Consider the following 14,056-nt stretch of genomic DNA (forward strand, 5'->3'; position numbering starts at 1 on the left):
AAAGTAATAAAGCACAATGACGCACTAGACTAGACTGTCCTAGCCCCTGCAGGGATTTAAAACACCCCAGAGGCTTCTGCTTATCATTAGTAAAATCACCCATGAGGCATTTTATCCACACTTATCTTTGCAGACACTTTATTGCCAAATCATCAAGATCCCAGTAAGTCAAAATGAATCAATGACTCACTGGCAGGAAATTGTCCAAAGATGAACTACTGCATGACAAAAGAGGGGAGTTATTCAGATAAATTGACAACACACTGTAAAAAATTACACTGCTAAAAACGTGTCGTGTTTGCAATGAGTCAGCTAAAATAACTGTAACAGCTAACTGCTTTACGATGGTGCTGGTGGTAAACCTGGGCTGAGAGAAGAAGTATAGAAAGCAGAGCAGAGAAGAAAGACACTCGACTGCTGCCTCACTTACTCATCCAGTAAACCAATGAATTCTTTATTACTACGAGCATGTTTGAGGAGCAAAGAGCCAATGCAGATGACACCAAACACTGCATTAACCACAGAGCCGGAGGTTGAGGCAGGCAGGAACTGGAGCGTAAGAGCATCCTCTTCCTCAGAACTGTAGAGTACAGAGGTTAAGAGTACAAACTTGGAACTATTGTCTCTGTAACTTTCTGGCATTTTGATGCTGATAATTCACTATATTTGATGTTTTATGATCAGATAATAATCTCCGCGGGTTCAATAATTGACATCATATTTCAATGGGGCAGAATTAAATTACTCATACAGTAGAGAGAGTTTGTGTTTGTCGCAAACTGAAACCTCTGACCCACGAAGTCCTGCCAGTCAGTGACACTAGACCCTGTTTTCATGTAGGTGCCACATTATTCTTTCCCCCCCATCTGAAAGTCAATGAGACATAAATCCAACCTTTTCAGGCTGTTAGGCAGTTTCCTCTGCCCTGACTGTGTCTAGAAATATGCAGCGGAGGGAAGAGAATGCAAATAAAAAATTCAACCCACTTCAAAACTCGCTCCAACTCCGACTGATTCAAACTGCCGTTAACACTATAAACAAGTAGTGAAGGACTTTCCACTCAACTGTTTATTATTTTGCAGGTGTATCATCATCCTTTATGAAGTTTTTCTGCATCTGAATCAAATGAGTGAGACATTTAATATTGGCGACTGTGAAGCAGATATTTGAGAACAAATACATTTTCATTTGGTGTCACATTGTGCAGTTTGACACAATCTCAAAAATGATTTCTGCACTGCTGAATAAATCTGCTGCTTTTTAAATTGTGCAACTTCCTGAAACATAAAAGGAGGCTCGTTTCAGGCAGCCATTGGCCTGTTGTGTGGAGGAGTGAAAGTACAAAGGATTTGTACCTCATTCTCAAGCTCTCTTCTCAGCTAACACTATGAGTGTCTTTGAGGGTAAAAAATGAAAGATCGTCGTCATGTCTCTCCCCTCCTTTGAGCGTTGTTCTTCAGAACAGCTATAAACACTCAGATGTGGTGAGAGAGTTAGTTTGGAGCACAACCAGAGCTTCAACTTTCCAGCCAACAAGTTGAGACTGTCATTCCTCTCTGAACCACTGACCCTGAAGAAAACAGTAATTCCATCAGTGACCATCTGAATACATTTATAAATCTAACTTCTCAAGTTCACAGGAAAAACTGCAAATGACTCTGACAAAACAATCAACTTTTATATTTAAATTTATAAATCGAAGACCATCGCCAGCCTTAGCGTAAAAGGTTAAAAGGATAAATCAGCTCAGGCGCGCACTTTCAGAATATATATGCATGTTTGTATATTTTCCTACCAACTGAAATTAGTTAACGAATCAACACTGGGTGGGAATCTCCAAAAATAAATCGGTGCCTTAACTGTATTTAATATATGTCATCATAATGTTATAAAAAAAGAATAAATGTTCAGCTAAGCTCATTAACCCGGACTGAATTCATGTTTGAAAACCATTTGTCAGAGGGATTTTTTTTCCCCGGGAATCTGCGGCTCTGGGTAAAGGTACGTGACTCAGACATTTTCAGAATAATGTTTGACTGCTACTGCACTTGGGGTGAGAAAAACTTTGACCGACTCACGGCACAGTGTGCAGAGCAGCTTCTATATTTGTCCAGCTTGAATTCATCGGAAATCAGTTCCACCTTCATGCAGGAAAGTAGACCCACATCAGTCTCTGCAACAGAAAGTGGCTCAGAAAGCCTTTCACTCTTACTCCATCCTCTTACCTGTCCCTCCATTTGGAATCAGTAATGTGCACAACCTTATTAACGCTTTTTAATTAATGCCACAGTTCTCATCTGAAGCTGCTCCACTGTGGCAGTTTCTTGTAAAATCTTGTGAGCACATTGTTTAATTGAGGTCCACTGAACATGTCAGCAGGGGTATCATTCTCATTAGGAGAAGGTGAGGCAACTATTGTGACTTTCACAACCACAGTGCAACATTTTAGCTGAAAATCATTTGTGATAATTGCTGCACTTGGTGTCTGGCAACAGACATTTTCTGTTCCTATCGGAGCAGCTGCTCATTATCATCCAGCAGTGTTTGTTTTAGTTAACAGCTGTAAAGCCTCCGCTGACTTTTCCCCTTAAGAAATAATAAGTTATTTTTCACAAGGTTTAAGAAAATCAAGCCTTTCAAAGATTATCGTGTTCGTCATCACTGACCTTTCAATACCCCAGTTTATACTGTTTGGCTTTATCAACATAAGCAGTTACATCAGGCCTCCACAGTGACAGTGCCAACCCTTCAGACAAGGACAGAGATGTGGCCAACACTGCAGAATATGAATTACTGAAATCATTTAACTTCGCATTTAAGTATATTTGGCCACTTGGGGGCAGCACAACAAGCTGTAAACACAATACTGACATACAGTACATGTACCGTCATATTATGAATGAAGTCGACATGGAAAAATTATAGTTGACTATTAATTCCTGCAGCAGATATAGAGTGACATTATCATACATATAAAATAGTCTCTGTCACAGTGTTTTGACGCTCTGCAGTGAGACTGAATCAAAACAGGAAATCGTGGGCTGCAAAACCAAAACAATGAACTGAAAGACACTGAGGCTCTAACTGGAGAGTTAAGTGTAAATTCTCTGTATAGTTATTTAGTCTTTTGAATAATATAAAAATATGGATCAGTGCAGCTTTAAAGTAGAAATCTATAACTTTTACATTTATGACTCTTTGCAGCTGAGATGACAAAAACAGTCAGCAGTGAAAATGTGCAAGACGAAGACGAAGGTGCAAAACACATGAGAGCATGTTGTGTGAGTAGATACAAGTCTGCAAGTGATGGAGAAAAGAGAGGGACTGAATCGAGTCAGATAATGAGGAACGAACCGCAGATTTCCTGTCTCATTAGGACAAGTCATCGTTCAGTGGTTTATCAGTTCAAGCATCAACTGATGTGATACATTTTCTAAAAAAACCTCAGGGAGGACAACAGCCATAAAACTACTACTCACTAAATATTTGTATTGGCAAACCAGACACAGCAATCCGGCATGAAGTTCATGAGACACGGTTGACAGCATCTGTTGTTTGAATATGACCATAAAAAGACCGTGTAACAGAACCTACAGTCAACAGTCTCCTGTTGCACGGCAAAGCAGCTGATGCAGTCGGGCAGAACAACAGCTTCAGTACCTCGGCGCTGAAACTGCGACAGGCTGCGTTTTTGTGCTGAAGTCGACACACGGGAACAGTATCTAGTGACTGTGTATTGAGCTGCCGGCACACACAAATGATTGATTTTCAGTTATTTAATTGGACCCAGCTAAAGACCTCCAGTTATTAAGGTCAGCCTATAAATAGATTCCAGTAATCACTCAACGAGAATGACTCATGTTAAAAACAACTTCACACATGACACAGTCTGAAAGGTACAATCCATCACTCGTTGAAATGAAGCGGTGACACGACAGTCATACTGTGGTCAAGACGAGTCAATACATCTGTTCTACGAGATACGGATCACCTGATGTTCACGTTTCTCATTTTGAAGGCGACAAGTGAAATAATAGGAGACAACTAGTTAGATAAACTGCAGTTTCTGATGAATCTGAATCAGTCATATCTACTTTGTCATATCCAAACACCATTACTATGGTTACCAAGGTCACTAGAGGCTCCAGCGCTCTAAATATAAACCGGTGCCGTTGGTGATTTCACAGCAGATCACCATTAGTAATGGCTCACCTCTATTACAGTAGGTGCCCTCTGTGGTGAGGTGGCACGGAGAACAGCAAGGTGTCATGGGTAAATCTTTCTTCTCCACAATATAAAACGTGTATATATATATATATATATATATATATATATAAAAAAACCAAAAGCAAATGTCCAGGAAGTTTATTGTGCTTGACATGCCTCAAGTCATCTGACATATCATTGGCCAAGAATCAGCTTTAATAATCTACTGAACAGAAATCTAACCAATCAGCCGGGGAACAGCTTCACGGTACACATCCTCTTTTTCTAATGGCAAGATAGAGAGAGTTAGACCATCCACTTTTTTTATTCTGAAACTACCGACTGCAATAAATATTTATCAAGCAATATATCTGAATAATGGATGTTCCTCTGTCCTCCAGCACTGCATTGTTTAAGTAAATGTCTTAAGATGAGTCATAACAGAAGTGTGGGAAAACATTTTCTCAGAAACTCACAAAGTGACAAATACAAAACTGTGGAAGGAGAATCAGCCTGAAAACAGCTTGTAAATGCAGCATCGTTTTAGATCTTTCACTCTGCATTCAGAATGAACCGAGGGCAAACAGGTGAGTGCAGGAGGAATATCCCGGTCATATCTTGTCGTGGGTAAATTCTGCAGTGAAATATAGAGGCCAACTCTTTATCACCTTTGGGGTATTTCCAGATAAAATGAACATGACGGGAGAAAAAAGAAACAAACAAACTATTTATTGCACATATTGCTGGTTGAAAAAGAAAAGAAAAGAGAAAAGCTCAAGAATAAACATCCAACTGACGACAGGTGGCGATCAGTAATTAAAAGAATATACAGAGAGGGAAAAAATGACTTTCATGTTGAGATTACAGGATGAGAAGCTCATAGAGAGATGGTCAAATCGGCTGAAGGCGACAGAGGAAGTTGGCTCTCACTTGAGAGGACTATACACTTGAGAGTGGTGATGCTGTGGCTATCAAAGTAACCAGTCCAGATTTTATCTCTGCTGTGTTTGTTCTTGTTATTTCATTCAATCTTTTTTTTCTTTTTTCTTATGTTATGTTATTTTTCCATTATCATCAATGTCCTGGAGGAGAAAAAGCAATACTGCATTTAAATTTGCATCAGAAACTTTAAGTGGGCTGCCTGATAGGGAGGAGTATCACCTGTAATGGTTCCACTCTTATATATCGAGCGTTTAATGGCGTTTCCAGCTCATAAAAACAGCATTAAACTACAACATAAAATGTGAGTAACTGAGGGGGACACTTTGTTGGAACACCGCTTGCCAAGCAGCGCTGTTAACAAGCATTGCATACATCACTGTTTCTATATATCGCAGTTTTTTTTCTCTATTTGTTATTCTTAATTTATTATCTGTCTGTGGTCATGATATTCCTATTTTTCTTTTCCATTTTACTTTAATTCTCCATTTCAACTTGATAATGTAGTTTGTAATTGAAATATTTGCATGTATTTTGTCGATCATGAAAACAATAAATTAGCAAAAGACATTTGAGAGTTGCACACTAACTCAAAATAAACTGTATTTTTTGGAAGCTGATTTACATCCTTGTGCAGCTGGTCTGCTGACACAGGCTGAGCACAGAGGACACTGACTGCAGAATATGTGAAAGAACAACATGCACCTTTCCACAGTCACAGAAGTGTCATCCAAGTCAGTTATGTGGCTATTTTAGGGAGTCACTGTAAAATGCGTTTATGAAGCAGGTTATACTGAGTACACCGCATAAAACTAATAATTCATGAGACGTCACACAGTCTCAGTGGCTCACTGGAGATCAAGAACATTAACATAGTTTAACGAGATTAACCGAGACCTTTAAAATGAAAAGCCCACTCATGTATTGGCAATAAATCACGAGTTCACGTTTATAGTTTTCTGAATTTAAATGTAATTTCAGCTTCATCACTTTAGCAACATAAGAGGGTAAAATATTGTATTTTATAATTCACAGTTTCTTATATTGATAGGACTCCCATAGAAATGACTATGAACTATCGTGTCAATTTGATTATTTTGTGTGACTTATATATACTACTGATATTAAGTGAACAGTGATCAGTCCCACTACTCACATAAACGTTTAAACAAATATTAATGGAGCTAATCTGAGTTGCACATCTGCGCTAATATTGTAAAAGGTCAGTAGTGTGGGGACTAGAGGTTAAGGTTCATTACAGGACGTGCTGTTCACCAACAGATGAATCCACTCACTAAAGCAGAAAACTGTACAGTATGTAACATATGAGCAGGTACTTACAAACTGCCTCTTCTAGGAAGACTCAGCTCTTTCTGTAAATGAAAAAAGAAGAATTATAAGTACAAAAACTCAAAAGTTATACATTTATATAAACATTAAATAATAGAGTAGTTATGTGACATCTTATCCACTGGACTTTTTTCCTTTATTCTCATTCAACTGCGATACAGCCCATGAACGTGAACAGAAGAAAGTCACTTTATATAAAACTTAACATTGAAGAGATGATTTTACAAAGTTGGTTAATTTGCCAGATAAATGAAAAATCCAGTTGTATCCAATCTGATGAAATGTACATATATATATTTATTATATACAGCACTGTCTGAGACACAGACGCTGAGGCTCTGTCAAAAACAACACCACCAGGAGACCACTACTCTGCTGCTGCTGCACAGCCTCACAAACAGCCACCATATGGAGGGAGATCTCAGAGCAGGTGTGAAACTGTTACGTCCCATCACAGATAACTTCACAAAGTTTAGAGCCCGCATCTGGATTTAAAACTGTTCACTTAAATCACACAACAGTTGAACCGGGTGAACGTGAAGGGCCACCGAGGGACAGCGCTCTCCCAAAACACATTTCCCTCTTAAATAAAAAAAAAGTTAATTCTTAATTAATTAATTATTTGGGAACACATATCTGTGATAAAAAAAAAAAAGAGAAAAAAAAGGCAGGTAGTTACACAAATAAAATCAAATGAAACAATCGTCTCTGCTCCTGTTCTGTGAATGACATCAGACGCGTGTTTGAGGTCGTTAAGTTCCTTTAAAGATAATACCGTGTATGTTGTGGAAGCCCGCTGTAGAAGGCAGAGTAACATAGGTCAGGGTTTACTGAGTGTACCCAAACACTCCAGCAAAAGCACCAACAATGCCCTTATTGATTTCTTGAGGGATTACGTGTTCTCACAGGCTTGTTGCTTAAAGGATAACACTGCTGGCAGACATTTACAGTATTGCACAGCCTTTGCAGACGTTAAACATATTTGACTCAGTATGTTAACGCAACGTATAAAGGATACTGTCAGCTCAAACACAAACTTGAAGACTTGTTTCCAGGCTTCAAAACATAGAGATGGAGCTTTATTTGCGAGACATATTTACAGTAATGTAACATGCATTAAATAAATGCAGTGGACACGGAGCCCTGCTGGTTTTCTCTCCTCCTAGGATGTAGGTGAACACAATCAGCTACAGTGAGGTGTAACTAAACTGAACAAATATAGATATTCGTAGTTGGATCAATAAGAAACCCATAATCTTTTCTACTGAGTGACCCAGACTGTTTTTGAGTTAAAGCATCTTCAGACAAATAAAAATATTGTAAAACGTGAGATACTGAATGGAAGTAAATGGTGAAGCTAAGGCTGTTCATATAAGCAAATTGGAGCTACTGTATATTATGTATATTATGTATTGCAGATACTGTACATAGGTATCAGTGTATATGGAGGCCAGGTTTTATTATACTGTAAAATTCCCTGCTCTGCATATATCTTGCACAGGTCTTTAAAAATAATAGAAATGTAAGGAATCCTCATTGACAAGTCTGTTAAATCAGCAGGAAAAAAAAAAAAAAATCATAATCTGATATAGTAAACTATCAAATACCAGTTTTGTTACAGCTTCAAAACTCCAGCATTGGTCTAATAAATTTAGCACAGGTACAAAATGCTGCTGGTTATTTCTTGTAATGTTGCTTCTTGTTAAACTCGGCACCCTATTGAGTCTGGTTGACTTGTGTTGAATATAAATACACCTCTAGTATGTGTGAAGCTGTAAATACAGACAACACCTGGAAATGTGTTGTTCGTCTCCTTCGCAGATATCACGCGACACGTTTCATTAAAACGTTCCGATGAACATATTTCTCTGAAAGCCGCCAAGAATGAATAAGTAAGGCCGCAAATGATGCTGCCGCAGCATCTGCCAACGTGCCGACAACCAGCATCAGCCAGAGTGACAGGCGGGCACACCGTGTGCACATCAATATATCCCCCATATACTTAACAGGACTGTTTGTTTAATTACAGTATCTTCTTGTGAGAAAGGCGGCTGTTTTATCACCTTCTCAACATTTCCCTCTGCTCTTTTAAACCATTAGCGCGAGACAAATATAAAACTCTCCAGCTCTGATTATTTTAAATCCCTCCCTTCTGATCTTTCCTTTTGCTGTAGGACTGATGAATAACCAGGTTCCGTTGTGTTTTGTGACTATAAATCCCACGTATTTGATCATTAGATGTTTCAGTGTCTAATAATAACCTGATAAGGGTGAGGTCCTTTGTCTGAGACAGTGTAGGACATGGAGCTGATGTGAATTGGCTGCACCAGTCAGCAGAAAAAGTGCTAAGCCCCACTCTCCCTTTGCTATCAATTAGGGCTTAATGTCTGGCTTCCCCTGCTGCCTACAGAAGACCAAGGGCAGGGAGTTTCCTTGGGAGACATGACCGCAGCTCACACAACACTAATTACCATCAGGGAATGACTTACGCTAAGGGGATATCCACCAATCACAGCACACCAAATCACTGTGTGACGCCTATAATAGAAGGTAACCTGAGAGCGTAAACACGATTATGATAAACCAATTTACTGAAAACTACTATTTTTTTTTTAATGTGAAATCAAATCAGGAAAATATTTACATAAAGTGAAATAAACGTGTTGTGATGACTTATATATGTCAATTTATGGTTTTCATGCTTTCTAAGGAAGCAATGTGCAGAGGAGGAGGAGGTCTATTACTGACTGTAAGTATTCAAAGTGCTCCACATGAAATGGTTTTTATAAACCAGAGCAGTGAGACACATCCAAACGCTTCCTCTAACTAATGTTTGGGTTTGTCTTTGTCTCAAAAGTAGGTTTCCTGGTATAAATGAAACAGCACTTATTCAGCACACACACACTGGGAAACCAAATGAACACACTTAATCCAGGAAAACAACCACAAATAATGCAACTCTGATCTTATAGAAACTAATCAAAACTTACCAAAAAAGGTAAAAATTCTACATATAATTCTCAACTCTACATTTTCATGAACTGATTGTTTGTTGTTTTCAGTTATAGCCATTCAATGTATTTACAAGACGGAGTCGGCCATTCCCACAAGGGATTCACTGTTTACAATGGAATCATGTTGTCCAACATTACTGTATTGTATTGTGATTTACTATTTACCATCTAATCTCTTTAAAACCGCACCAGAGCTCCTGTTTATTGGGTTACTGCTAATGTAAAGACAACATTTCTTGCTGCTGCCAGTTCGCATTAAAAGCATTCAAAAGGGGAAACACAGCATGAAGCAGTCACAGATATTTTCTGCATTTTTGAAAACAGATCAGTTTGAAATATTGCAGGGAGTAAACGAATATCTGCAGGCAACAGGTTTCACAACTCAGGAATGTAACCAACATTACTGTGATCTACTGTTGGGTGGAAAACTATGCGGGCTGTGCGCAGTAAATCAGACGGCCGTTGCTCATGGCATGATGGGAAAAGGCTAATTATTGCCTGACTCATTAAAACGAATAACTTACGAACGCTATAACTAGTTGGTTTGGCTGCACTGTAAACAGATACACCAGTTAGCAGGCAAAGCAGCTGCTCAACAAATGTCTTTTGTAGTGTTAAACCGCACTTGTTGTTTAAATCAGCCGCCCCCTAAATCACCAAATCAACCAGGACCATAAGGATTATAATTTAGCAGCTAACTTAGCTTTAGCAGCATTAGCATGAAAACGTTTTTCTTTTCTCAGTGGACCTCTTAGCTAATTAGCCCTTACGACATTTCTCTTGAAGGAGCCTGAGCAGTGTACTAACGGCACCAAGACCAGGCAGGAGAAACTAAGTCAACCAACCTGTTCATGCAGAACTCTTTTTGCACCTTCCATGTAAATTTGAAGATTAATACACGTTCTATACAGTACAACTTACAATTTTATAACCTTGATAACTAATTTACAAGACACACATCTTACTAAAGCTTGCACGCAAAAAAAATCTCTTCATTGGGTTACTGTTGGTCGGCACATTCTCGAAGAATCATTACTCTAATTAAATCTCTAGTTTCAGGGTTGCAGCCTGCAGACGATATGTTGCGAGCTTTCAATCATGAGTACTGAGAACAAATGCTAAACAAACTTTAATTGAAGAGCATTACGTTTGAAACTTTTCCTGACATTTGGTATTTAAATTAGTGAGACAAAAGTGTCTGACATGCATGCTTGTCAAATGCTTAACATAAATACAAGTATTTCCATTAAATTGTATTATCTCTGATAGGCTGCAGAGCTGTCAAATGGGCAATACAAAATAGAGAGTAATTGCGAGAAATCCTTTCATCTTGGAAAGTGTCAGTCAGGAAGACAAACCGGTGATGAAAGTAAACATGGTGCATTTAATAATTTGTTTATCCAGTAATCTTTTCAGTGCTTGAGAGATAACAACTCTGACATGATGAACCTGAAAGTGTTTATTGTTCCACAGGGTAAATGTCAATGAATGACTTCTAGCAAAACGTTTCATCTCCAAGACACCACATCAAAGCTGTGTTATTGCTCTTGTAAAAAGGCCTATGTGTAATGCTTCATTAATAATTCTTCTTGATGCATTAAGAATTTTCTTACATCTCAAGATCAAAAGTGTTCTTGGTTTTACTGTGCTTTGCTGCTGACTGGCAGGAAAACCCCTATTCTCATATTAAGTCATAATGTTGTCAAATCAACACCTCGAGTGACATCACTATTACTTATTTGTACAGTTAGATATTTATTGTTCTTCAGGGTCTGAGCTTCAGCACATTCAGTTTGAAATTAAATAATGGACACTACATTAAAGAACAGGGTCTCAGCTTTAGTTTGAGTAGATTTACATCAATATTGAAAGAACTGGGTGGGAGACGCAGCCTGAGGAACAAAAAATGTCCAACTGTCCAAATACTTATGGTCTGTACTGTATATTCCCCTAATCTTTCCTTTCCTTGCATCTGGTTGCTGCGTCAGTTTGTCTGTAATCATCAACAATGCCAATATGATCAGTTAGGATCACTGACCAGAGTGAGTCAGTATTACCAACCCTCATCCGACAGTCAGCAAATTGCAGCCTTGGGCTACATGTAATTTTGTCAGTGAGGAAGAGTTTAATGTTTTGTCTCTACAACACGGCAATTAGGAAACCAATCATAACTGCTCATTGGACCAATGAAGGTAAGCTTAACTTAGAAAATAGGTATCGTTGTCCTCTTCTCCCCCTCCCTTTTCTTTTGAATTACGGTGTGTATGTTGTTATGATAGACGACATGCATATTCAATGAACTTACGGGATCCGTACCTACTTGATTTTGAGTTAAATATAAGTTGAGGAGGAACTTTAACTTCCCAGAGCAGCAGCTAAATGGATCAAAGTTTCATTTCTTTAACTTACTTGCACTCATTAAACATGGATCATAAAGGGCAGCGGGCTGAACGCTATAGACTGAATAAATTACTTTTCATACTGAACAATTCCAAGTATCAAACGAGTGTGTGGTGCACGTCATTGACAATTATTTATATTTTTATAGCATGGCCACATGTTCAACATCGTCCTCAGCGACACATGAAGTGTGTTTCAAAGTAAGATATGTAAGAGTATGTTGGACAGTTCATGGTTACACCACAAGGACTTAACCTACCAGTTATGAATGTGGATAAATTAAGCATGTGCACATTTTCTACATTTATTAGATGAGCACAGTTCAGTGGTTTTTATACTTTAATGAATACAGAAGCCTGTCGGTCTGCAGAACGACCATGGGAACAACAAAAGGATCTTAATTAATGACTTTACTCAAAATTAAATCTTCGCTTCGTCTAATCTAAATGCAGCTTCAAAGTCAGAGACCAAGTTTATCTGGAGATTAGGAATGGTCAAACAGATCAATAAAACCACTTATCTGCTCCCAACACATGTGTAGAGGGGGAAGTAGACAGACTATACATTATGGGACTGATTGAAGATTGTCTTAAAGAGCATACATTGACCTCAGGTAGCAAACAAAGCAGCCTGGACGTTTACAAACCGCCAATTACTCGAATGTTGATCACACAGAAGATCCACCTGAGCAGCTGCCTTATATTTACATCAGTGCACTCAAACCTAGTGTCTAAAGTAATATTTTCCACCATTATGCCTGGCTCGATCTGAACGATATTGATTTCTGCGCCAGCGGGGGAAGATCCAACAGCAAAAAGAGCAAAAGCACACAGACACTGTTAGAAAGCTTTGCTGATTAAATCTGTTGGCATCCTCACATTTCTCCTCGTAGCGGGATGTTAGGTGTCACAAATGCTTAATCCACTGCTTCGTCCAATGTTGTGCGAGGGAGACAATTCATTTCAAGACTGGCACCGAGCGTAATGACTCTGTAATTTGATGATCCCTCTTTTTTAATGAGAAGCTCCTTCCAATTCCACAATAATTCAAGCTCACGGCCTAAAATAAATGAATGAGGATACCTACAACTGTACCCAGTCGAACCTCTTCAGACACCTACAGGACTGAAGTTTTCTCTAAAAATATTTATATTTCTGTTCGTGTAAGAAATGTCTGGGCGGTTGGCAACTGGTCTGGTTCATTCTCGACCAATGTGCATCGGACATGTTCAAACTACATGTCCTGTCCAAAGCTGGAGGACTTTTTTCTGATAACCTTTCAAAAGCATGCGGCACAGTTATTGATCGTGACTCTCAGACGGCTGCATTCAGGACAGTCCCAAAGGACTTAAAGATCACTGCTAACCAAACTACAGTCGTGGCCTTCTCTGCTGATTCTCCTCAAACACCATCTCATAAACACCGGCTGCCGGACGAAAGCAAAAACCATCAAGTGAGGAAAAACTGAGGCAAACAGTGGCACTGACTGTTGTTTTCACTGGTTGTAATGACAAACATCACCGGCAGTAGATTATGTCAGATGTCAGCTAATTAAGATTAACATAACGTTCCATAACAGCTAAAATTTAAATCTTTTTGGGTAAAATCGCAATCCATGATCTGAACCAGGCAGGTCTCTCAAACCTGGGGACAGACTGTAGCTCCACCGGCTTAGATTTTCAGTTGGAGACGTTGGCTCTCGTTCTACGTGCCGCTACACCAAGCACCCCGAGGCTGCTGTCACCAGCTGCGGTTAGCGCCGTGCTAGCTAACTGTTCAACGAAGGGCTGGTGATCAGCATTTGGACTTTAAATATCTAAATATAGCAGGTTTTTAATGACGCGATCTGTACGATTCATCTGAGAAATAGATCACATGCCAAAGTGAGATCGTCCGAGATATAAGATTGTCAGATCGCCCACCCCTCCTCACATTTACCACAAGCAAAAAATAAATAAATAAATAAATAAAAATGGTGGTCAATTCAAAAAGAGCATTTCAAAACTTTCATCAACAAACTGTGCCCATTAAAAGTTGACACTGATAAATCATTCCCATAATATGAAGGTCTGTTTTGTGCCAAAATATATAACTGAATATCAGTGGATCTGATCACATATGTTTCTGTGGTGATACATTACTGTGTTC

The 14,056-nt window shown here is 38.9% G+C and overlaps 1 protein-coding gene across 1 annotated transcript in view; it reads right to left on the reverse strand.

Moving 5' to 3' along the window:
* mast4 (microtubule associated serine/threonine kinase family member 4) overlaps positions 1-14,056 on the reverse strand; it is a 91,871-nt gene that overhangs the window by 41,757 nt on the left and 36,058 nt on the right. Inside the window, 1 exon segment of the mRNA XM_023422259.2 lies at positions 6,487-6,518. Within this exon segment, the coding sequence (XP_023278027.2) occupies positions 6,487-6,518 (32 nt within the window).

This window comes from Seriola lalandi, unplaced genomic scaffold (genome assembly GCF_002814215.2).
Source record: "Seriola lalandi dorsalis isolate HSWRI2012SDOR001 ecotype SW California unplaced genomic scaffold, Sedor1 jcf7180002054680, whole genome shotgun sequence".
Taxonomy (NCBI): Eukaryota; Metazoa; Chordata; class Actinopteri; order Carangiformes; family Carangidae; genus Seriola; species Seriola lalandi.